The sequence below is a fragment of the Panthera onca genome, chromosome D2, assembly GCF_046562875.1.
Source record: "Panthera onca isolate mPanOnc1 chromosome D2, mPanOnc1 haplotype 2, whole genome shotgun sequence".
NCBI lineage: Eukaryota > Metazoa > Chordata > Mammalia > Carnivora > Felidae > Panthera > Panthera onca.
In genome coordinates, this window is record NC_138349.1 from 43705672 (window position 1) to 43730809 (window position 25138).

At 41.7% G+C, this 25138-nt stretch overlaps 1 protein-coding gene across 2 annotated transcripts in view; it reads left to right on the plus strand.

The window, feature by feature from the left end:
• The window catches only part of GRID1 (glutamate ionotropic receptor delta type subunit 1), a 696363-nt gene that overhangs the window by 553746 nt on the left and 117479 nt on the right, over positions 1-25138 (plus strand). For both annotated transcript variants that reach the window (XM_060642293.3, XM_060642294.3), the window contains exons 9-10: positions 22328-22429; positions 23889-24086. In XM_060642293.3, coding sequence (XP_060498276.1) covers positions 22328-22429; positions 23889-24086 — 300 coding nt within the window. The remainder of the gene's footprint in view (positions 1-22327; positions 22430-23888; positions 24087-25138) is intronic.

The window sequence follows — 25138 nt, forward strand, 5'->3', positions numbered from 1 at the left end:
AACTCTTTTAGCTATTACTTTATTTTGCAGGTGAAGAAACAGAAACAGAGAGGCTAGGTTACTTGCCCAAGATCACGCAGTGTGCAAGTGGGGCAGGGGAACTAGCATTTGAACCTGAGTTTGACTCCCAAGAATAACCTCCTCCCTCTATTATGCCTTGCAGTCTCCTTCTTGGTCCACAGGATGGAACCCAAGGAAAGGGGGACTTTTTTTGGATGGAAGGAGGTGCTCTCAGCATGGCATGCTCTCTCTGACCTCCATGATGTTGTGTATGGTCTTCTTTAACTAGCAAGGACCTTTCTGCTGTTCGTTGCTTGGGGAAATCCTATTCACTCTTTAATATCATATCTCACTCTTTGCCATAACTTTCCCTAGTATTCAAGGCTTAGAGGATCATTCTTTCCTCAGACTTTCCACAATGCAATGGACAAACCCTCCTTTTATATGTACCCCATGATTTTAATTACTCTGCATTATTGTATCTTTCTCCCTTCCAGATCATAAATTTCCCTGGGACAGGGACTGTGCTTCATTCATCTTTGTGACCTGTGTCTGTCAGGTTCTGGCATGTGGAAGGCTTTAATAAATGTTTAGTTAATGAATATATTGAAGATTCAATAGAAGAAATAACTCTGTGAACCATTGCCCAGATTTGGAAAATGATGCCTGTGATAGAAGTGAGCTCCCTCCACCTCCACTCGTTGAGTGTCTAAGTAGTCACTGAGGTTGCTGTCGTGTGGATTCTGGTGTCATGTGCGGATTTCACGAGATCATGATCTCAGGAGCAAAATGGACCGTTGGGTGATAGAGGATAAAATTAGAACATTTCTTTATAGGTTTTTTTAATTTCCTAAAACCTGAGAAGGAAATGAAGCTTTACAGTATTTGCCATGTGCATGTCAGGGAATAGCTCTCCCATGATGCTCTCACATCCCTGCATATATCCAGACAGGCCACACAGGCAGAGGCTGTAACTGCAGCTTACGTACGTGTCGGTGGAATACTTTGTGACCTTCCTGGAACAGGAGAAGAAGGGACACCTGGGAAGAGTTGCTATAATAATCTCCCACCGCCCTCCCTATTTCTCCTGGGGGCTGCCCTGAGATGCTTTCTCATTGCTTCTCAGGCGGTGATGAGTTACAGGGCTTTCTGTGTACTGAGTATAGCTGAGGGGTATGAAACCGCTTAACTGAAGTCTAGAATTGGCTCTTTAGCAGCAGGGCACCTGCATGGTTCCTGATACAATCATGCAAGCCCTTTTGTTTCAGGGCCATCGTTTTTGGTGTGTGGCAAAAAGACCCAGGATCTAGCACACTTGGCTACTCTTCCTATCTCTATCCATATAAGTAATGAACTGTCTGAATCTAAAGGTGGCTTGCTGTATCTTTAGCAGCCCCGCCAATCTCGGCCTTGGCCCTGGCCTTGCCTGTGTGCCTGACTCTGCCCTCTGTCCACATATCCGACTGTCCACGTGTCATATGGCAGTGCTTCTCAGTTATCTGTAATAAAGGACTAATTATTCTTATTCTTGATCTGCCACCAACCAACATTTTCATGAAGCATAATAAAATGAATTTCCTGAAAAGATAAAATGAAATAAAAGACATGCAGGGCACTTGGGTGGCTCAGTCAGTTGAGCGTCCTACTTCGGTTCAGGTCATGATCTCGTGGTTTTTTGGGTTTGAGCCCTGCATTGGGCTCTGTGTCGACAGCTGAAAGCCTGGAGCCTGCTTCAGATTCTGTGTCTCCCTCTCTCTCTCTCTCTCTCTCAGCTGGTCCCCTGCTCACGCTCTGTCTCTCAAAAATAAGCATTAAAAAAAAAAAAGACATGCAATATACAGGCCCCTCCTACCTCTCTTAGTTAATAAATTAGTTCTCACAGTGTAACCTGTCAAAGTGTTAGGTGCTTATACAGACTTTCTTCTGATTTCTCTGCTTATCTCATTGAGGACTAGAAACAGTTTGAGGGCTGGCACTGCTCCACGGATGACACTCTAAGCAGCACTGATGTGTGGAATGTGGGAGACCCCAAGGGGAAAGTAGGGATTTCAGAACACAGATGGTTTGCCAGAGTGCCCAAGTTTTTATCTGATTTCAGTAAATTAGAATATATTGTAATTCATATTTGTCCGTTAAGAATTTATGGATAATACTGAATTTATAACTACAATAATCCTTAAGAATGAGGAATAAAATAGCTTAAAAGTTACCTGTTAATAATTTACAGCTTAAAGATAATACTAATAAGGCAAACACAGCTAACAGTATGAAAATGGCAGAGTGGACATTGCTTCAGATCTAAAGCTGAGCTCACTGTCAACCACATAAGGAAGCAAAAACAATGATAATTTGTCCGGATATTACAGGAAGTTGGTTTAAAAAATTCCAAGTTATCGGGGCACCTAGGTGGCTCAGTCAGTTAGGCGGCCGGCTCTTGATTTCGGCTCAGGTCACGATCTCACAGTTCCAGGGTTTGAGCCCTGCGTCTGGCTCTGTGCTGACAGTGCGGAGCCTGCTTGGGATTATCTCTGTCCCTCCCCTGCTTGCTCTCTCTCTCTCTCTCAAAATAAATAAATAAACTTTAAAAGCAAATTCCAAGTCATCAATAGAACTATTTATGATGACAAATTAAATTTATAGTAGTTAATAATGAACCTTGCCTTAAGTGTATATTGACTCTTGAACTATTCTCCAATAATCATATGATCTATCAAGTCCAACAAGACATTTAACAATAACTTATTGTACCTGTATCTCCACTTGTGAAATTCTACATTATATTTCTTTTATAATATATATAATATATTTGTATATATGTATCTTATATATGATATAGTTACATATGACAGATAAGCATTCATATATTGTTTTGAGGCTTAACATTCTTTCACTGAAGGAGTAATATCCAGGAAGTGTGGAGACCCTGGCACGAGGTCACCTTCAAAACCTTCCCAACCTTGGAGAAGGTGGTCAGACACATCTCAACCCCAATCTTGCAGGCCAAGATTTCTGTTCTTTCTCCGGTTGGAGGGTGTCTCCAAGAGCAGAGCTCAGTCCTGGCCCAGGATTGTGCTCCCCAACAATCCTAGCTCATAAAGGGCCTGAGTGCTGGGATTGTGTGTGCTTTGGTCTTGTACCAATTACAAGGATCATAAAGATACACTCATGGGGCACATCGACTCTTTCTACAGTTTGTCTATTCCAAGCTTCATTAAGGAATGTGGATTAAAGAAAGGCCATTTGGGGAACCTGATGTGGCTCTTCCCTGGCCAGAGTGGGCTGGCTAGCACAAATGTGGGGATGATGACTTTCAGCTGGTCACTGGCATGGCCTTATCCCTGGGCTTCTCTGCCAATGAACACTGAGCTTTCTTGCATAAAAGCATGGCCTAATTTAAAATTACAGTTTATTTTTCTCATTATAAAAACAAGTCAAGATCATTAGAGAACATTTAAAAAATGCATTGAATTCTAAAGAAAAATATTAAGGAATAATTTCATTACTAAAAGGAATAATTACTAACTTTTGTATCTATCAATCTTGGAAATATATATCCCCATATCACATACCATATATATATTATTAAATATATATGGATGTAATAAGAGCATGTACTTATCATTTACGTTTTCTTTTTCTTTTGAAATCATGTAGTTTTGATTCCCCACCTTTACCTACAATGACCCCCAAAACCACTGAGAACAGTGAGCTGTCCCATTCTTTGGAGCTGAGGTATCTTCTCCACGTAACAAAAGACACCAGACTGAACAGGTGAGGTGTGTGAGCCCAGGCTGTGATGGGACCACCTTGGTGGGAGTGACAGCAGATCTGGTGTTCTCCAGCTTCGGGGTAGTAACCCCTTCACGTTCTGAATGTGCCATCGTCTCTTCTTAATGCCACCTTTTGTCTCCTGCACAGACCCTTCCCAGACTTCCTCAGACCTGCCCCAAGACACAGCTTCCTAGGGCCAACTCTTTCTTCCCTAGTATCTGCCTGCTTCATTTGCATGTGATTTGGCCCATTTATAATGTCATTATCCAGTGAAGGAGGCCAGTAACCGGGGCAACCAGAAGAGGTGGTTTTGCAATTCAGACTTAACCAGACTTTCTGCTCCATTTAGTTGGATTCTGATCCACTCTTGGCTCCCTTCTTTCCTGAGACTGTAAGAATGTAAACACCCAGAATCTTCCTTCAATCTCATGTCCTTGTCTCCCAGAGCTTCCCCTCAACCCACTGACAGAGCACATTCTATTCCTACTAACTAAACATTTCTTCAACAGTGACAAGATTTCCTTTCTCATTACTACCACCCAACATTTAGGGACATATTTTCTAATGTTATCACAATCTCTAATAATCATTTTTGATGCTGTATAATATACCTGGGAGTGGACCATAACTACTTAACAATTCTCATATAATTGGGCATTAAAGTTTTGTTTTTATTTATTTTCACCATTATATTTATTTCTCTGAGGATCATTTTTGGGGGTATTTTTTTTTTTGGTCATTCATATATAGAACTCCTTCCCTATGAAAGTCCCCTAGAATTGAAACGGCTGGTCAAGAGGTATATTTGTTAGGCTCTTAAGTACCCTCCACAGAGGGTCAATTTAGCCTGTATTATAATTGTGCTCATTTTACTGTGTCAGCACCAGGTATTTTACAATTTAAAAAATATTTTTGTAAGCAAGAGATAGCACATGACTACAACTTATTTTTTTTCGTGATATTAAATTGAACATATTCCCATCCTTGTTAGATAATTGCATATTCTCTTTTGTGGATATACTTGGGGTTTTTTTCCCATAAAATTACTGGCTTCCTTTCATTTCAGTTTTTAAAACTGTTTTATGTTGTGGGCCATTCTGTCTGTGAGACCAGGTCATACTCCCTGTTTTTGACATAAGAGTATCACACCTTTCAAACAATCATGACAGGTAATCAGATGCCCAAATTTGATAGTGGGTCAGAAGAGTCATGTGCTTCTGAGCAGGGCTGAATCCTCTCTGAATTTTAGGTGAGGGAAGGCTCCATATGATCTTAAATTAGGATTCATCCAGATCCACATTCCAGTCACCTGTCTGCGCTGGGATAGATATTCCTGTTGGAATTCAGCTAACTATAAAAACAGGCATGCCTTTCTGCATTGTTTGTTTTAATGATGGTAATAATCATTAGTTTTTATTGAGTGCCTGCTCTGTGCTCCGCATTTTAATAAGTGCTGAGGGTCTGGCTGAGCATGGTTCAAAAGTATTCTGTCCTCATGTAGCTTGTATTCCAGTGAGGGGAGATACACTATACATTTATATACATTTTAGCAATTAAATAATAAGTTGGATAATTTCATGTAGTCATCCATACTATTCAGAAATGAAATAGGAAAACAGGATAGAGAGGGAGTCTGCTTGGATAGAATTGGCAAGGAATCCCTTTGGAGAAAATGAGGACCGAATGATGCACGGAAGCCAACTCAGAATAATTCAGGGTAAAAACGCTTCCAGAAGAAGAACATGTACAAAGGATCTAAACTAGAAATAGTTTTGGAATGTCTGAGAAACAGAAAGAAGGCCAGTGTAGCTGTTTTACATAACTAGGAAGAAGTGATAGAATACTATGAGAGGACGAAACAGGGACCAGATCTTGGAGAATAGGTCATGCTTAGGCGCTTGGATCTTATTTTAATTGGGAGCTCAGGGAGCCTTTTAAATGAAGGAGTGATATGAAATCATTGATGCTTCTGAAATGTCACTCTGCCTGCTGTGTGAAGGATGCACTATGGTCAGGATAAGCCAGAGTGTGTTATTGTGAGAGGCTTGATATAATAAGTTTATTTCTTGGTCACACAAAGTTGGTTGCTTAAGCAAACTTCAGTCATCCTTGGTTTTCACCTCCTGCAGAAATCCATCCACTCGTCATGAGGCCCTGTGCCTGAGGTCAAACAAATGAGAATGTTTGCCAAGAGGATTCTTACTTTTGGTCCAGCACGTATGCGAGTTTGTGTGCTTATTCTTTCATCTCTCCACTGGTGTCATGGAAGTCGTATGTCGATAAGGTATAATCACAGGATAGATGTAGCGTGGATCCCTGAGTCACTGCATGGAGAAGATATTCCCTAGAGGTAGCCCCAACCTCATTGAGGCTGAGAAGTTTAGGGGAACATATTGATATTTGATCAACTATAACTGCCTGTGACCACATGAGCCTGGCCATGAACAGAAGTAGTAGTAGGGATTATTTATAAAGCAGTTTCAGTGATCTAAATGATAATGGTGGCTGAGATTTGCAAGGCAGCTGTAGAGATGGTTTGGGGATGTATTTCAGAAGCAGAGTAAGAAGCAGATGGCTTGTATATGGGAGATAGAATCAAAGATGATGCTGCCATCTTTGGCTTAAGCCACTGGGCGGATGATGGTGCTTTAACTGAGACAAGGAAGAAAGCAAAAGAACAGCGCATCATGTATATTTGGGGAGTTTGAGGATGAAAAATTACATTTTGGAGATTTTTCACTCTGCGTTATCTATGAGGTACTCAAATGGAGATGTCAGTTTGGAATCTGAACATTGGAGTCTGGAGTCCAGGAAGGAAAGGTGATCTAGGAATATAAATTTGGAAGTGATCAGAGAGCATTGGTGGATTGTAAACTCATAAAAACCTATCAGTGCTATTATATCCCCTGCTTTAAAGAAGCAAAGCTTGAGGCTAAAAAAGGTTAAGCAGCTTGCTCATTATCTTAATTAGCATATGATTGAGGTAGGATTCAAATTCAAGTCCAAACTCATTCTGCAAAAGATAAACATTGCTTTAATATTATTAGTACAATATCAACTTTTTGTTCCATTTTATAGCTCTCTCAACCTGCTTTTTCATACATGGTTTCACTAGGAGAGATGGTAGATATAAAAAATTCCTACCCCAATTTTCAAGTGATGACAATGAGACACAGGATATTCAAGTTTATTGACCAAGGTCATATATTATGTTCCAGGCAATCATACCCTTGATTTGCAAGTTTTTCAACCATACCACATTATACTCTACCATAGCGCCTTTCAATAAGGAGTCACGTGAACATTCTGTGCCATTCTATTCATTTCCGTTCACTTGTCAATGTCCTTTTATGAAATGCCCTTACTGAGTATTCGATGTGAGTCCAGAGTCTCTAGAGGCCACCAAGAGGCACTCTTCGGTTTCCAACCTTCAGGTGCACACAGCCAAGATGGCCAGATGTCTTTTATTCCTGTGACTCATTTCCCTGCACACAGTCTTGAAGCTCATCAAATGCAGAGCACCCACCAAATTTTACAGAGTTGAGTACTGATCATTTTGTGTTTTCACTCTTGTAGAAGCAAAGATGCTTTATTTGGCTACCTTCAGATCTGAGTTACATGTGTAATACAAATAAGAATCACTGGTACAGAAGCAAACATCATTTTACCTTCTGATTATGGACTGTGAAAGGGAAAATTAGAAATGGGAAGAGCTGTCTTTCTCCTCCCACACTGTCTCTGCTCTAGGCTTCCACTGTTCCACATAAGATGAAATGTTTTCAAAATCTCCATCTCTTGACACCCATTTCCTAATATCAACTCCAGGTTATCTATACAAACCACTTTCAGGGATGGGTTTAGCTCTCTTATCGCCACCCTTATATACATTTTCTGGGTAAGAATAATTGAGTCTGGTGCTAAGGGAATAAGAGTCTGTTTGCCTTCTGTGCAGTTGGAGAGATCTCTAAAGTATTGGGCTAAAAGCAAGGGGCAGGAAGAAGGAGGTCTGAGGCCTGTGAGGTTTCCAAGTTATACTGGTGCAATGATCTGGCTCGCAGAAATCAAATAAAATTTGGGGAAAATGGGACTGGGCAAAATGCTGACTTCGGGGAGGTGCCTTCTTTCAATGCCTCATTAGTAACTCCAGAGTGTAGAGGAGATTCCATTACCATCAAAATTAACATCTTGGGCCCATTCATTCTTTCTATCTTTGTGAAATGAGTAAATGTTCATGCAGACCCTACTGTGTGCTGAGGAAGCATTTTATAAGAGAAGTCCAGTGGACTTGGGTTCAGAAGTCCAGAGTTTACAGCCTCCTAAAACTATTTAATGGACACACAGCAAGTCATGTAACTTCTCTGAGCCTCGGTTTCTCCACTGGCAAAACTGAGGATAATAATTCCTGTTCTACTTCACTCACAAAGTGTTGGTGGCACTCGAATGAGATGTCATGTGTGGCAGTGCTTTGTAGTGCTTTGTAGCCCTTTGTAGGTTAACCTGTTGTGTGCCGTCAGTCCACCTGTTAGGTGCTGTGAGAACACAGAGAGGAATGACCCAGGCATGCCTGTAAGATGGGCATGAGGACAAATGCTTGGCAAACTGTTATTATTGATGCATAGCAAACTACCCCCGAATTTAGTGGCTTCAAGCAACAGTGTCTCACAGATTCTACAGGTTAAGACTTTGAGTAGAGCCTGGCTGGGTGATTTTTTGCTCCTGGTGGCATTGACTGAGATCATTTAGTTGCACAGCCTGCTGATGGACCAGTCTGGAGAGTTTAAGAGGGCTTCACTCACGTGTCTGGCACTGTGGCAGAGAGGATGGATGGCTGAGCTCATCTAGAACTATCTGCCAGGGCACCTACGTGTGGCCTCTTCAGTGTATGGTTGGATTTCTTACATGGTAGCTGGCTTTTCCTGGAGCAAGTGTCACAACAGAACCAAATAGATGTTGCATGGCCATTAGAATATAGCCTCAGAAATCACACGGGTGTTACTTCCACCATAATTTATAAATTACACATGAAACCAGTCAAGATTCAAGGGAGAGGAGAGGGGTTAGGCTCCACGTGTTGATGAGGACATGGTAAAGCCACATTCTAGAAGAGCATATGAGATAGATGATTTTGTTGCTACTCTTGTGAACACACAATCTGGAAGATTCATTCCTTCGTCTGACCACAATGATCCACACACACCCCTGTACATGAAAAATAATCTCATTCCTTCCCTCAAGAAGCCCAGAGCCTTGTTCCCTTGTGGCATTGGCTCAAAGTCCAGGATCTTGTCATCTAGATTAGGTCAAAGTAAAAATGAAGTTCCTTGGTTCAGATTCTTGGATGTAGCTTTCCAAGTGTAGTTCCCCTCAATCTGAAGACCTCAGTCTAAAGAGACAAGTTATCTGACCTCTCCACATTCAATATATGTAACGATAAGACCACAGTAGTATTACTGCAATAAACATCCCCATTCATAAGAGAGGGAGGAGATAGGAGGCACATAGTGGTCACTGGGCCATAGTAATTCTCATATCCACCTGGGCTCATGTCATTAGCTCCTTAATTAGGGTCTGTTACTGCTTCCCACAAATGATCCTCTGTCTGATCTCCTTTGAGCTCTTGATTCTGCCTCCTAAGTTATCCTTACTTTTCCACAAAATGTGTACTCTGTTTGCAGCTGTGTCATTTTCACAGCTGCTTCCTGCCTGTAGGAGCTTGGAGATCTGAAGTCTCTCTTCCTTTTTCATTCTCTCTGTCCCATTTAGTCTGACCTGGATATGCTTCTGTCATTATAATTCTGTTAAAAATTGTGTGGGTTTTTATTAAGTGTGTTGTTTGTTCGCTATACCAGATGAAGACCATACCCACAGTTTTCTTGGAGTCGGGCTCATCTCCATCTGGAGCTCCCCAACAGGCTGTGATGGGGCACAGTAGCTCTGTTGTCTAACAGAGATGGTCTGAGACACACACCTTTCAGATTGTAGAGATTGGTCTCCCTAAAAGGTCTACCAGATGCTTTCCTGAGTATTTTCTAAAACCTTAAGAAAGGATTTTATAGTCGTACCCTTGATTTCATGGGGCCACATTTTCTGGGTAGTATGTGGGATTTGTTCTTTGTGTTGAGAACCTCTATTATTTTAGAATTTTTGGCTAGAAGAGACGGGTTGAGAAAGTTTCATTTTTGAATCCTACAAATCCTGGCTTCTATATATTTTCTCTAAATTTTGCTTGAAAAAAAAATTCCTTCTGTAGTTCACCTAGGAACCATTTATGCATCTGTGCTTACAAGATGATACGCAGCTAAGAGGAAACAGAATACTATAAAATTCTGATTGATACTTTCTTAGCCAGATCCGTCAGCTTATTAAGTAGATGTTCCTTATTATTGCAGGTGATGGTTTTGTTAAATTTTCTGTCACTATATCACAATGGTACTGTTTCCTGCAACTTCCAGTATTATTTTCTCGCTTTGCTTTAAACTCTCATAATCTGTGCCCTCAGGGTTTATTTTGCTTCTACTAAAAGTCTCCTCAAGGTCCGTCTAGGTTTTTCTGCTACATCGTCTCAAAGCCAATTCTACATACTTTATATATTTTTTATAGTGACACCACATTTCAGGTACCAAATTCTGTTCAAGTTATTATTACTGCATAACAAATGTACCCAAATTTATTACTGTAAACAACAATTTCATCATATCTTATGTATTCTGCATGTCAGACATTTGGTTAAGGCTTGGCTTGACAATCTTTTAACATTATCTGAGATCATTTGGTGCTACTTGTCCGGCTGATGGGCTGGTATTAAGGGTTCAAAATGCTTCACTCACATGTCTAGCACTTTGGCAGAGGTAGCTGGAAGGCTGAACTCATCTGGAACTGTTACCCAGAATACCTACATGTGATTTTTCCGGTGTTTTTCCCATGTGGTTTCAGGGTGTTGAACTTTTTACATGGCAGCTGGATTCTCATAGATAAATGATTCTAAATGAGGGTCTATTATGTCCCCCAGGGGATATTTGACAATGTCTGGAGATATTTCTGGTTGTTATTCTGGTGGAGGGGATGCTACTGGCATATAGTAGAGGACAGGGATGCTGCTGAACATCCTACAATGCTCAGTACAGCCCCCCCCCCCCCCCCGCCGACTCCTGCCCTGCCAGCAAAGAACTATCTGGCCCCAGATGTCAGTGATGTCAAAGTTGAGAAGTCTTGTCCTAGAGCAAGTATCTCAAGAGTCGGGCAGAATCTTTAATGGCCTTTTAAAAAAACCTAGCCTCAAAGACAAGTAGAATCAGATTCAGACCAGATTTTAAGAGAGAGGAATTAAACTTCACTTCTTGATAGGGCGTGGTGAAGTCACATTATAGAAGAGCAGGTGGGGTGGGAAATATTGTCACAACATTCTTTAGAAAATACAATCTGCTATGGGAACTGTCAAGGAAACCTGAATGTAATCAGTGCCATGAAAAAGGAGCAAGGGTAAGGCTTTAAGGTTGTAGGAGGATCTGTCACTTTTGATTGGAGAGATAAAATGAGGCTTCTTGAAAGATAACAATTAAACAATTTTTTTAATGATAAATTAAATCTTGAAAAAAGGATAATGTTTTGAAAGGTTCAGCTGGAGGGGAGAGCTCTCTAGACAGAGGGAACAAGAGAAATAAAGGTGTCAATTATTAGAGACTAGTAAACTATAGCCTTTGGGCCAAATCCAGCCTGCCATTTATTTTGTTTATTGGAACCCAACGACACTCATTGGGTGGTTGACCACAGAGGCCATATTTCCCAAGAAGACTAAAGTATTTGCTCTAACCCTTTATGGAAAAGTTTGCTGACCCCTAGACTAGGTTACTCATTTATTTGTTTATTCCTCAAAAACTTGTTAAGAGTCTGCTATATGCCAGGAATTGTATCAGATGTTTAACGCATGGTGCTGAGCAAACCCAAGCAAAACACCCTCCTATCGTGGAGGGTGATATTAGAAATGATAACATTTGAGAGCTATAAAGAAAATAAGTCTTGCGCTTGAGAATTTGGAAGAGTGACCTGGGAGGCTTTATCAGGAGGATAACTCATTGGGTAAGATCTGCCAGATGGGAAAGAGCCAACCATAGGATGTGAAGGATAGAGATAAGAGTTATCAGGGAAGCGAAGGGCACACACAGAGTTCCCAAGGCAGGAAAGACATTGGTTTGGAAGAGTAACTGAAAAGTGGCCAGCATTGGTGGATGCAGGTGGGACGTGTGGCATGAGATGAGGTTGAAGGGCAGGCGTGGACCAGGGCTTGGAGACTTATATGGGCTATGAAAAGGATATATGCTTTTAATCTGATTTCACAGGGAGCCACTTGAGAATTTTAAAAAGGAGAGTGAAATAAAATAATTTTCAGCAAAAGAAGAAAAAGAAAGAAAAGTCTGGCTTCCGTGTGGGGTTTCGATAAAAGGCAGTTAAGGGAGGCAGTGAGAAATAGGTAAAGCAACTTATAAAAAGATTCCAGGTAAGAAATAAAGATGGCACAATTTAGACACTGTGCTTCTCAAACTTTACCGTGCCTATACGTGACCTGAGATTCTTGTTAAAATGCAGACACTGACTCAATAGACATGGAGTACAGTCAAGATTCTTGGATTTAAACAAGTTCCCAGGTGACCTGGCATAGACCACACATTGTGTAACGAGGGTCTGGAGGGAAGGACATAAAAAGTGGGTTTTAAGAAATGTCTTCTGAATTGTTCATTTTACTAACATTTTTCATGACTCAGAGTCTTAAAGTAAATTGGCAAAACAAAACCAGGAAAAAGAGAAATCCAGCCTGGGCACTTACAACCATCATAAATAAATCAGTGCTGAGAAAGCCTTTTTGCAGAACTTGAGACATGGGACGTACCTGGAGGATTGAGTTTCAGAAAAGTGTGAAATTCTGACCAGTTAATGAGGAAGTACGCAGGGGATGGTCAATTTCATTAATTTTTCTAATAAAATTTTATTGAGTGAGTTGAAATGAAGAACAGATAATCCCTGCCATACAAGTGATATAGTAGATTTGTGAATAGATAGACATGGAATTGAATGTATCATGAAAAGCATTTCCACCAGCATCAAGTGCTATGGGATGGGGTTGCCAAAGGGAGACACCTACTCTTGGTATAAGGTGCAAGGAGTGATCTTTAAATGGTGACTAGGAGTCAGAGAACAAAGAAAGAGAAGAGTGTTTCAGGGAGAGGAGAGAGCCAAGAGTTTATAGCGAGTATGGTGAGAGACACATGCTGCCTTAACAATGCAAAGACGCCTAGTGCTGGCTGTTGGGAGGTAAACCTTGTCAGACTTCAGACTGATGTAGAGTGTAGATAGTGTGGATGGTGCCAGTGATTCTAGTGTGTTCAAATTGGCAAGAATTCTGTAAGCTGCTGGTATGGACCTGGGCATAGTAGAGACCTAAGAGCAAAGAGAGTATTGACAATAACAATAACTAATGTCTATTAATAACTGATAATAGGTGGGGATATTTGATGCCAGAGAAAGCATATGACCAATTCAAGTAACTTGCCGTAGGTGTCCAGCTTGGCTTGGCTCACTGCAAACACTGCCTTTGCTAGAACATACCATTTATTTAGAGAGACAAAACCAATACATCTAAAACATTTAGAGAAAGATACAAAATCAACATTACAGTTACAAGCTAGATTGCAGTGCAGTTTCAAAATGAAAATAGCTTTATTGCTTTTCTTCTGCTTATAAGAGCGATGCTTCCTGTCCATAAAACAATCCATACATCATGGGATAGTATAGTACAAGAGGTAAACATTCCTATTGTCCTACCCAAGGCCAGAAATAGCCACTTAAAACTACCTTTTTGTCTTAGGTATGCATGTGAACTATCACCCAAAAGGAAATAAACATTTAAAAGGTAGATCATACTACATACAATGTTATGAAATATGTTCTCCCCCACACACTGAGGAACTATTTGAAGGTAAAGCTGCACTCATGTTCTTCCTAAACCTTTATAAAGATACATTCAGTTCTTCTAGATTGATAGGTAATTTCTTGGCCACTTGATACTTATTTAACTTCAGCTAGTCCAAGAATGATGAACAAGTGTACTGACATCAGTCAGAGTTAGTATCATATCATCATCCTTGCTTTAAAAGTCATCATCCTTGCCAAAGGTCATAGGTGGGTCACTTGAGAGGTTAGTGCCACTACTTCATCTCTCCAGCACATGGCTTCATCCCTTTCCAAATCACTAGCAATGTGTGTGTGTATTTGTGTTTGTGTGCAATAAACTCACTACTTTAGGTATACACTCTTCAATCAGCTCTGACAACTCCACATAGCCCTTCTTCCTCTTTGCATTCAATACCTTCCTCCAACTCCTGACCCCAGACAACCACTGATCTATTTTCAGGACCAACAATATTGCCTTTTCAAGGACATCATGTATATAGAGTCATAAAGTCTTTTGTGGCTGGCTTCATTCACTAGGTGTGATGCTTTTAAGCTTCATCTGTGCTGTTGCACATGTCAGTAGCCTATTGCTTTTTATTGCTGAGTAGTATTCCATTGTATAAGTATGCCACATTTTGTCTATCCATTCACTGATGAGCATGATCAACATTTGGAATGTTTCCAGTTTTTTGCTATTATGAATAAAGTTTCTATGAACATCCACATACCGACCCCTGTGTGGACATACTTAATATGAAGTGTTTAACTTTCTAGGAAATTGCCGAACTGTCTATCAGTGTGGCTGTACCTTTGCTTTCCAGATCCCCACCAACACTTGATAATGTCAGTCTTTAATTTTGGCCACTCTAAGGAGGTTAGTGATATGTCCTTGTAGTCTTGTTTTGCACTTCCCTGATGACGTATGATATTGAGCATATATAGTTTCATGTTCATATTATCCTTCCACATATTTATTGGAAAAATAAATCCTTTATTTTTAAAAATTGCAATTTCTTCTTATAATTGAGTTATAAGATTTATTCATATATAGCAGATACAAGTCCTATAATATTATAGATACACATATATCTGATATTGTCCTACAACTTTTGGATGCTCTGTTCTGTTTTTCCTTCTTCCACTCCATTCCCTAAAGGCTTGGAGGAAAGAGCTGATGAATGGGTGTGGCCTCTGTTGTGTCTAGGCTCCCAGGGAGCCTCACTCTCATGCTAGCCCACACTTGGCCTTTAAAATTTTGGTAAAATTTCAGTCCTTTTCCTTCTTATCCACTGTTACATCTCTTGTTCCATACTCTGCCAAAGATGAAACATTTCTTGTGTCCTGTGACTCTTTGGAGGGGCTTCTCATCTTTTGAAATTCATGATGGTTGTGTGACCACAGGTCTCTTAGAAGCTAAATTTTTTTAAATATAGTTTTGTTGATTATCTGAATTTTTGTTTGTTTCAATGAATGCAACATTGTCTGGCTGATTTCTACATCTTAGGCAGAGTGGAACTGCCTCTGTCCTTACTGTTAATGTGACAGAAAGACTCCATCACTGGCACCACTGGAGTTGGGCAGTCCTTCTATCCCTTTGTGGGCACAGTGAGTCCTGTGTGTCTGTCCTTTTAGATAATGGTGGCTAGCACTGGGGCATGTTCATGGTCTCCATCACGAATGACCTGGTTGCCAATATTGATGGCACTTCTGCTAGTTTTCCTGGTTCTCCTCTCCAGTACCATTGTGGAGGGGGGGAGGGAATATCTTTCTCTCATCCTTGCTAAAGGTTTTTCATTAAGCCCCCATTTGTGATAGCTCTCTGGGCTATTTTATTCTTCTTTTCATTTTCTCATGACTCTGTCCTCTGGATCTTTAACACAAATTCTGTAGGGATTTTGTTTTAAGAGTGTGTAACTTTCACCACATGCTCAATTCCCTGCATACAGGGTCCTGGGCTGAGACTTTAAGTTCTCCACTGTAAGTCCTTCACTCTCATGTGAGTCTCCTCTTCTCATTATAGTACATCTGGCGCTTCAAGAGTGGTCTAATGGGTACATCTGACCTGATGGTCATCTTCTATGGTTCATACTCTCCAAGGCCCATACCTTAGTGGCCCTGATATACTGGAATTCCCAAATGAACTTTTAAATTAGACCATACTTCAGAAACCCTGGCTACAAATTATTTTCTATGCTCAGATTCTTACATTCTGTTTCCAAGATGCTCTTTTGTGTCTAAACATGTCCCTGCATTTAGAAGCTTAAAATGTGCAGTTGACTCTCTGAAATCATTGCTGGCTGAATGCCCCAACTCAAGTTGATTCAAGATGTGGGTTCCCCCTTTACGCCATTCCCACCCAGGGCCATGATCCTTTCAAACATATACTGAACTCATCGATTCTCTAATAAAAAGGGATGATGGAACAAAAGCTAATAGAAGGATTATGGTTTTAGAAAAGTCCATGCACTGCCATAATTATAAACCCACTGTGGCTATCACTACTAATGCCCATATCCCAGCCAGGGCTGTGTGCTCAGCTGAAAGCAGTCACTGGCCAATGAGGGTATAGCTCAAATTGGATTCCGGCAATGGCTGTGAGGTATGACCAATCTGGTTGTAAAAACTTCACTTCCTTCCTTCAGTGCTCTCTTGAGATAAGCTTACCACTGAAGTGGTTGGTCACCAGTTGTAAAATGTGAAATATAGATTATTGATCTACTGTCTTGTTGGATATAGTTAAATATGAGATTTGAGATGAAACAAACCTACTTTCTTTCCTTCCCTCACTCTCTCCCCAGGAACTGGTGAGGCTCTGTATATGGAACTGGTCATATCCTGTGTCTGGGCTGTGAAGCAGTTAGACTGCCTCTCCTCTCGTCCCTCCTCCCCATGAAAAGAGATGGCACTTCAAGAGACCTCTGTAACTAGATTATAGACCACAAAGCCCAGTCTTCCAAAGGAGGCCTTTCCCATTTATGGTTAATAGCCCTGCATTTATTAAATACAGGGCCACAGAGTCCCAAATCCCCACATCTCACAACTCAAACGCTAACGTGAAGAACACCCCGATTAACTCAGGAAATATATTTTCCTGAGACCAGTGGGTCATGAAATTTATTCTCCAATTGGCTGATCTCTTGAACAGTTGTTTGTCATAATCAGATTTTGAGACCATATATCTCCTCTCAAGGGATGATTGTGCTCTAACCTCTGGCTCCATCCATGCTTCTGGTCTGGGTAGAACAGACCTCCTGGATGAATGAGAACCAGAGCTGTCTTATCAAATAGTGGCAGTTCTCGTATTGTTTAACAGTGCTGGAAATTAGTTTTTCAGGCACTGATCTTGACAGGTCAGCTGTCAAAAGTGGGTGTCTGTGGCCATAAAATTCATCGATCCCATAAACAAAATTCTGTCTGCAAAATACAAGGGGAAGTCAGAGTAGATGCACTTATGTACAAATGAAATGGTCTGCAGCTGTATGAGTAAGTGTCAGGACTTCTACGGGGGAAAGCTTTTTCTGGCTTCCCATTTATCAAGCCTATCAGCCTCATTTGGTTTCATTGACTGAAACTTTTTCCTCGCCATTCTGAGCCAAGAGAACCAGGCAGCCTCAGGAAGGAGGCAGAATACAGTCTCCTAATTTTGATCGGTGGCAAGCTTGGAAATCTATTTAAAGGCTTTATTTTATTTTTTAAAAAATCCCCCTAGAGTCTTCTGTTTGGACCATGATTTTTCTGGTCTTATATATCAAGTGTTCAGAGGGATGGCTCAAAAATGATGAAGGTTTGGGACGCCTGGGTGGCTCAGTCGGTTAAGCGTCCGACTTCAGCTCAGCTCATGATCTCACAGTTCCTCAGTTTGAGCCCCGCGTTGGGCTCTGTGCTGACAGCATGGAGCCTGGAGACTGCTTTGAGTTCTGTGTCTCCTCTCTCTGCCCCCCCCTACTCCTTCCCCTCTCTCTGTCTCTGTCTCTGTCTCTGTCTCTGTCTCTCTGTCTCATTAGAAATGGTGAAGGTTTACTGCTCTCGTCTTAAGATTCGGGTAAGAACACAAGGCTTTGTAGAAATGGGGGGATTCACTCAGCCTGGGGCACTCGGCTTCAGGCTGATGTGAGGGAATAATAAACTTCCCTGCCCAACTGAAGGATCTTGGATCCTGGAACATGGCTGTACTTTGATGTGTTTGAAGGCAGAATTTTGGTTTCACTTTGAAGTATCTTTTCTTTCTCTGTCAGAGTACAGGATGCCCTGAAGGCCAGGGAGAGAGAGGTCTGCATTAAAAAACAAAAACACACAAAAATAAAAACCTTTAAGTCCTAAATACTTTCAGACAAAAAATAGGGGTAATTACAGGCTTGGAGGATTTTTTTCCCTCTCATGTAGTTGAGCTTTGATTTAAATGGCTTTGCCTTAGGATTGCTGTATTTCTTTCTTGGTGGAGAAGGATTGTCTTCATGGAGCTAGACCTCAGCAGTGGCCACTTCCCCATCTCCAAACCCAGTAGGCTCATGGGGTCCACACCATCTTGGAGAGGTCATAGAATGGGAGATGTCATGCTGGATGAACCCACAGTTGCCTCTTCTAGGCATTAGGAACCCCTTGGCCACAGCTCCTGGCAGCCAAGGGGACTGATTTATTGGATTCTGACCCTCAGACTGGCCTTGACAAACAAATTATTTGACTTTGATCACTCCCCTCCATTCAGTCCTTAGTCATACAAATACCTGTGACAGGATTTTGTCACATATACTAGTTATTTCAATCAACAGCTTATTTTCCTTCCTGTGTAAGTAGGTGAAAAACCTGTTGAAAACATAGAACACTGTCAAGAAGTTGTAATGATTATTCATAATTCCACCACCTGGATATATTCCCATGTTACATTTTAATAAAGCTCCTCCCATTTTTACCACCACCCTTTTAAAGAAACATAATTAAGGTTTTATTGCACAGTTTTTATATCCTGATTCTTTACTTTGTCATTATTATTTTATAACAGATTATTTCAAAGCAATTGTTTCTTTTTAATAGCCCCTGAACATTTGGTAGGCAGGGAAGTTACTTTTATTTTACTTTTTATACAAGAAAATGGAATCTCAATGGCGTCATATTTATTTAAAAAATATTTGTAGACTGCCTTCTGTGTTTTAAGCACCACAGTAAAACATGCTGTCTGAGGTCGTTCAGGTAAGTGGTAGAAACAACCAGAATATCAGTCAGCTGACTACTGAACATATGCTGCCTTCATATCTCCAAGTTCCTATCTTCTTCCCCAAATCTTTACCATACAGAGTAAGTTGACATTTGAGAGAAGAACATGGCATTCAAAGCAAGGTTGGAAACTCTAAGATGAGAATAAGCAAGGTAAGGTCTAGTCCAATGGCCCAAATTTCTAGACAGTTTATGAAGACAAGGTTTTAATCTCAGTGGACAGGATAACAAACCCAAATAGCACAGTAGGATCACGGACTGAGGTCCAATATGGAAGACACTGGAGATGCTTTCTACTGCAGCTGTGTATAATTGGAAATTGGGCTAAACATTGCATTAGCTGTGATGAATGTATGACACTAATGTAACATCTTAAATAGGGGAAACTGGGTGTAGGGTATATGGGCAGTCTCTAAACTGCCTCTACAACTTTTCTGTTTATCTAAAACTATTCTAAAGTGGAAACTTATTTTTAAAAAATATGAATAAGAATGTACCAGACCCAACCAAAGAGGGATGATATTACAGGCAGAAGGAACTACATGTAGGGTCAGGAAGAAGCATGCTGTGTGAGGTGCATGAGGAAGGTGCAGGGTTTGGTGGGGTTGGCATAGACTGTGCCTACGTAAACTGAAGTAAGCTGATGGTCAGGCTTGGATCTCAATGAGGAAGGCCTTTCTTTTAGGCCAAGCTTCAGAGTGTTTGAATGTATTCTGTAGGAAATGGGAAGTTGTTCTAAAATTTTCATTGACACAGATCGTGTCTCAGTTTGTTTATTACAAGGATACATATCAGCATGATGGAGGAGGCTATAAGAGGGAGAGGTTGGGGGTAACAAGATCAGTGAGGAGGCTATGGCAATACTCTGGGGCAGAGGTGCTGCTGCCTTGAGCCAGGCAGGGGGCTAGAAAAAGAGGGTTGTATGGACAGGCATTGAGAGGCAGAGCCTTTCTCACAGCTGAGCTAAAACTCTAGAAGGACAGGGCTTCATTCCAACTGCTTTTTCCTGTGCCTCCGTTCTCCATTCCCATGACTGATTACAATCCCACTAGACAGCCAGGTAAAATTTCTTTGATCAAGGCCAAACAGGTCCCCAGTCCAGGTGCTTGCTCATCTAAGCCAGGGTAGCACAGAGTTGAGATGCCCCTTCACCTGTGCCAAGGGGGTTTGGCAGCACGTTAGGAATTCAAGTCTTGCTGCAAGGCAGAATATCTTGTACTTGGAACTCACATGTTATCATTAGGACAAGATAGCCTTCATTATGACTCTTTCAGTCATTGAGGTGGTCCAAGGGACCTTCTTAACACCACCCAACTCAGTCGGTGCAGGTTACCCATCAGGGCTAAGCAGCTCCAATGCCTGATAGTTATGCGAATAAGATGCAGGCAGCCCAAATGCACATCATGAGTCCCCTCGTCCATGTCAGAGGGTCCAAAGAATGTAGGGAATCAACACCTTGACTCTTTTTGTCTGGGTTTGTCTCTTCCCTTTGACCAGAATTTTGACCCAGATGCAGGAAGTGATTCTGGGTCCCAGTGCTATTTCCTGAGACCCAGTGGAGAAATAGCCATGAGCTTTCATTCTGATGATACCAGTTACCAGAGCATGGTATCTTTGCTATCCTTGAACAGGACTTTGGGTAGATTTTAACTTTGCTCTTTACTGCAGTGCCTCTGAAATTAATTAGTGGTGGCTGTGAGGAGCTCCTCAGAGCACATGGCCATGCTCTTAACTAAATGATTCATTCATCACCACTAGGTATCCTATTACTTAGGATGGAGTGAGTCTTAGTTGGCATTGTGTGCAAAGTGACAGCTGGAGTTTCCACGTTCCTTTTAAACCAGGTTACAACCATGTATCTCATTCTGATGTTCCTGCTTTAGGTCTCGGGGTTCTAGTATCTTCCAGGTGGAATGGTCCTACAGATTTTGCAACTGTGGCCTCACAGTCAGAGCTCAGTGTGCAGACCCTGCTGTAGACATCAAGGCTACAGGACATGCTGGGAAAATAGAAGTGTCCTTAGGTGGTACTACTGGTGGCTTCTTTAGGACACCTGGTGACATTTCTCCACAGATGAATAGTTCTTCTGTTCAGCCTAACTAGGGGACTTGTGGACTTTCTCTGACGAAGAGTAGATGCTGCCTGCAGTGGTTTGATTATTTGATTATTTAACCCCTTGCTACTTAAATGGTGGCCATAGATCAGCAGCAGCAGTGTCACCTGGGAGCTTGTTAGACAGGAATAATCACAGGCTCCAGAATCAGAAAGTGCATATTAAATCCCTGGATAATTTGTGTGCATATTATAGTTTGAGGATCACTGCTTTAATCTATAGCAGTGGTTTACAATCCTGGCTGTGCATTAGAATCACCTGGGAAGCTAAAATATTCATATCTAGCCCACTACAGACCAATTAAATTTGAATCTCTGGGGGTGAGGCCCAGCCTTCAATATGTTTAAAAGCCTTCTTAAGAGAATCTAATATGCGGTGACCTAGAAGAACAGGGTTTCTCGATGAGGATTGCTGGGGAAGTATTAAAATCCCTCAGTGCTGGGATCCTGATTAAGTTCCCTTGAGATGGGGGTTGGTATCTGTATTTTGTTTACATTTCACCAATTAATGATTGAGAATCATTGATCAGACAAAAAAGTTCATCATGGTTGCCCAGACGCTACAGGGATGCAGAGAGGGGAAGCAGGTCCCAAGAACTTCTGTGTCTCCTGTTGTTTCTGAGCCAGGATAGGGTGTCCTTGACCACCTCAGGGTGCCTGCCAGAGATGCATCAGCCTATTGGATAAACTCTGCAAGCTCAGGAAAATATGGTGGATCAGAGTATGTGTATTCTTAGCCTATACCTGCATATCAAGCAAAATTATGAAATATGCATTACAGTGAAGACAGGCAGTGAGCTCTTGACCTTTGCACTAGGCATCAGGGTGCAAAACAAGCTGTACATGTGGGTCTTTGTTACCTGGTTCACTGCTGATTGTCATCCTGCCCTGGTGGCAGCGATGGCTGAACTCAAGGGCCCTCTGGCCCAGGCAAGTAAAGTTGTAATTAAGAAAGAAGACACTTTGTGGGAGACACAGTGACATGACCTCAGTGGGCAGGCAGAATAAAATTATACAGAAATATTCATGCTAGAAACAAGTCCTTACCAATTGGTTTTATTTTAAAGACGTGGCAGGTCCTTGAGTTCCAGATGAGCTGATGGAAGAAGTGGAACTTTCTATCACACCTGTATTCTTTCTAAGGTTTGAAGATGGCTCTGAGTGTCTGGGAAATGGATTGGACTGCTGTCCGCCTCTCTGCCTGACTCAAGATCCCAGTTTAGGAGACGAGTTCCTAGGTGCACACAGGTGCCCATTCTGTCCCTCACACTCCCTTTTTCCTTCACAGTTGGCGACGTGGGACTCAGAGAAAGGTCTGAATGGCAGCCTGCAAGAGAGGCCCATGGGCAGCCGCCTCCAAGGACTGACTCTCAAAGTGGTGACTGTCTTGGTAGGATCATGGGCATATTGGGGAGGTTCACCATTCAGGATTTTGAGCTAGAGGCTTCTCTCCATTTGGTTTAATACTGGGTTTGGAGAGAAGGGGATCTTGAGTAGTGGCTTGAGTGTTCATAAGGCCTTTTTGGCAAATAATTTTGCAAATAATGATGTAAGAGTAAGATCGGATATTCTGCCCCAGGGCCTTCCATGGGAGGTGACTGGGCTGCTCTACAGAAAGATCACAAATCTGGATCCACTGCTGGCCCATCTCTACCTGCTCCTGGATGTAAACAGTATGTTGACCTACTCGTGGTCCTTAAGAGAACTTTGCTGGTAGCCAGAGTCCCCAGAAAGATGCTCGGAGGAGGACATTCTTCCAGCACCCAATCCCGCTGATGACCCCCATGTGGCGCAGACTTTATAATGAAAACCATTTGTTGCAATTTTTCTGCATGGATGTCCTGGAATCATAGACTTTTAGATCTTTAAGAGACCTTAGAATCATCTTCTTTTCAATTTCTTCCTTCACCTTTCCAGAGCTGTAGGAGACATTTTAGATTTACTTCTTATCAGCTGGCCAGACATGGTTCAAATGTCCCCTCTGTCGCATCAGGCACTGACATCTCCTTGGCTCTAGAAGCCTTTGGCAGCAGTGTTCCTGCATTCCCTGAATGCACATCACATAATAGGCATTATACCCACCCACCCACCCCCCCCCCCCACACACACACACTCCCAGTTAAATTAATGAGGTATATTCTCTGAGGCTATTTGCCAAAAGTCCACTGTTGGTCAGTTTCACAGGATTGTGGCGGGGAAGGCTGAGGTGTTTTCCAGAGGACCGCATGCCCTACAGGAGCACACATGACAAAGCACAGAATGTGTGAATGTGGCTTTGGGCTCGGACACTGTGGGGTTTAATTCTGTCCTGTCCTTTGACTTATGGTATGACATTCTCCCATGAATCAGAATCCATTTTCTAGTACAATCTGATAGATATAATTCTGTCTTCTCTCAATCAAATATCATAGAGCTTTTATTGTCGTTCTTTATCCTGGATGAGAAGTAACCACAGTTCTTATGTGGCTCCTGAAGAATTATGGCATTTCCTAAGGACGGAGTCCTGAATGTCACAAATGAAGGAATAAAAACAAATCATGTCATTCTGGCAATGGGGTTCTGGGCAGAAGTTGGGATAGCATCACACAGGACAAGTAAATCTCCATTCCTCCATCAATATGCTGGTTGCAGGGATCTTCCTACGTACTATGCTCTGAGTTTCCATAAACTGCTTTAAAAAAGGGCAGAGATGTTCAGACTCCAGCCCTAAATTGCGCATATACATGCCCATGTTGGGAAAAATTCTAAAGCTATGATTCATCAGGTTGATCTTTCCAATAATACCCTGGAAATATATGTGTTAATGAATCTGTTATTTAATTGAAGAACATCCATTCTGTTGTCCTCAGGAAGAGCCTTTCGTGATGGTGGCTGAGAACATCCTTGGACAGCCCAAGCGCTACAAAGGGTTCTCCATAGATGTCCTGGATGCATTGGCCAAAGCTCTGGGCTTCAAATATGAGATTTACCAAGCCCCCGATGGCAGGTATGGTCACCAGCTCCATAACACCTCCTGGAACGGAATGATCGGGGAGCTCATCAGCAAGGTAGGTCCCAAAAGCAGGACCATGGGGAGGGGCACCCTAGTCTGCCTCTGGGGTGATATCTAAATTTGATCCATTAGGCAGTTAGAACCTTGGAACTAACTAAATAAACCACAGCCTACCACTCACTCTTCACTCACTAAGACTCTCTTTTCTTCAACCCACCCATTTCTGCTCTTTTATTTTTCTCATTTCCTGGCACTCTGTGTTTTCCTTCAGTGCTCATTGCTGTCTTTCCTTTTGAGCCTATCTGCTGAGCCTGCTTTATAATACACCCTTCTTGAAACCTACCCCCATATTTGGGCTGAAATAAGAACTTAGTTCTCATGGGAAGTTAATGAATGCTTATTCTTTTCTCCCTCATGACCCACAGGTGGGGTGTGTATATGCAAGTGTGTGTGTGTGTGTGTGTGTGTGTGAATGGGTGTGTGCATGTGTCTGTATTGTTGTGTGTAAGTGATACAGCATTCCCTACCTCCTCAAATTAGTTTCAAATAATTACTCTTCCTGTCTCCTATAGAGCCTGGATCCTCATTGAGACTCATGGTATGAGGCCAGTTCACTGTGTCCCCATCCAAGCCTCCTGTCCTCCCATGACCTCTGGGTCATTTCCTTACAATCATTTATGATGGTGGTATCTGCTAAAGCCTTCCCTCTCTAGTGTTGATCTTGCCACCAACTTTGATGTTTCTGACATCCCTATGGACAACCCTGGGCTGCCAGCATTTTGACCGCCTCACCTCCAGTGACCTTTGTTTGTGCTCCACATCAGCACCCGTACAGATGCATCTTGTTAGCGTCCTACATACTATTGTCACTGTTTCACTCCATGACGACTGCCTGTTAACCTTCTGACTCTTTTGAACCTTTGCTCCTAAAACATTGGTGCTTCGCTTTATAAACTCATAAAGGCAGACCAAATGTCTCCAATTTCCCCTAAGATTTTTTTAAAAAAACTTTGTTGAGGTATTAATTTATATATGAAATTCACCCATTTAGGATATACAATTCAATGATTTTTAGTGAATCTACTGAGTTGTGCAACCATCATCATA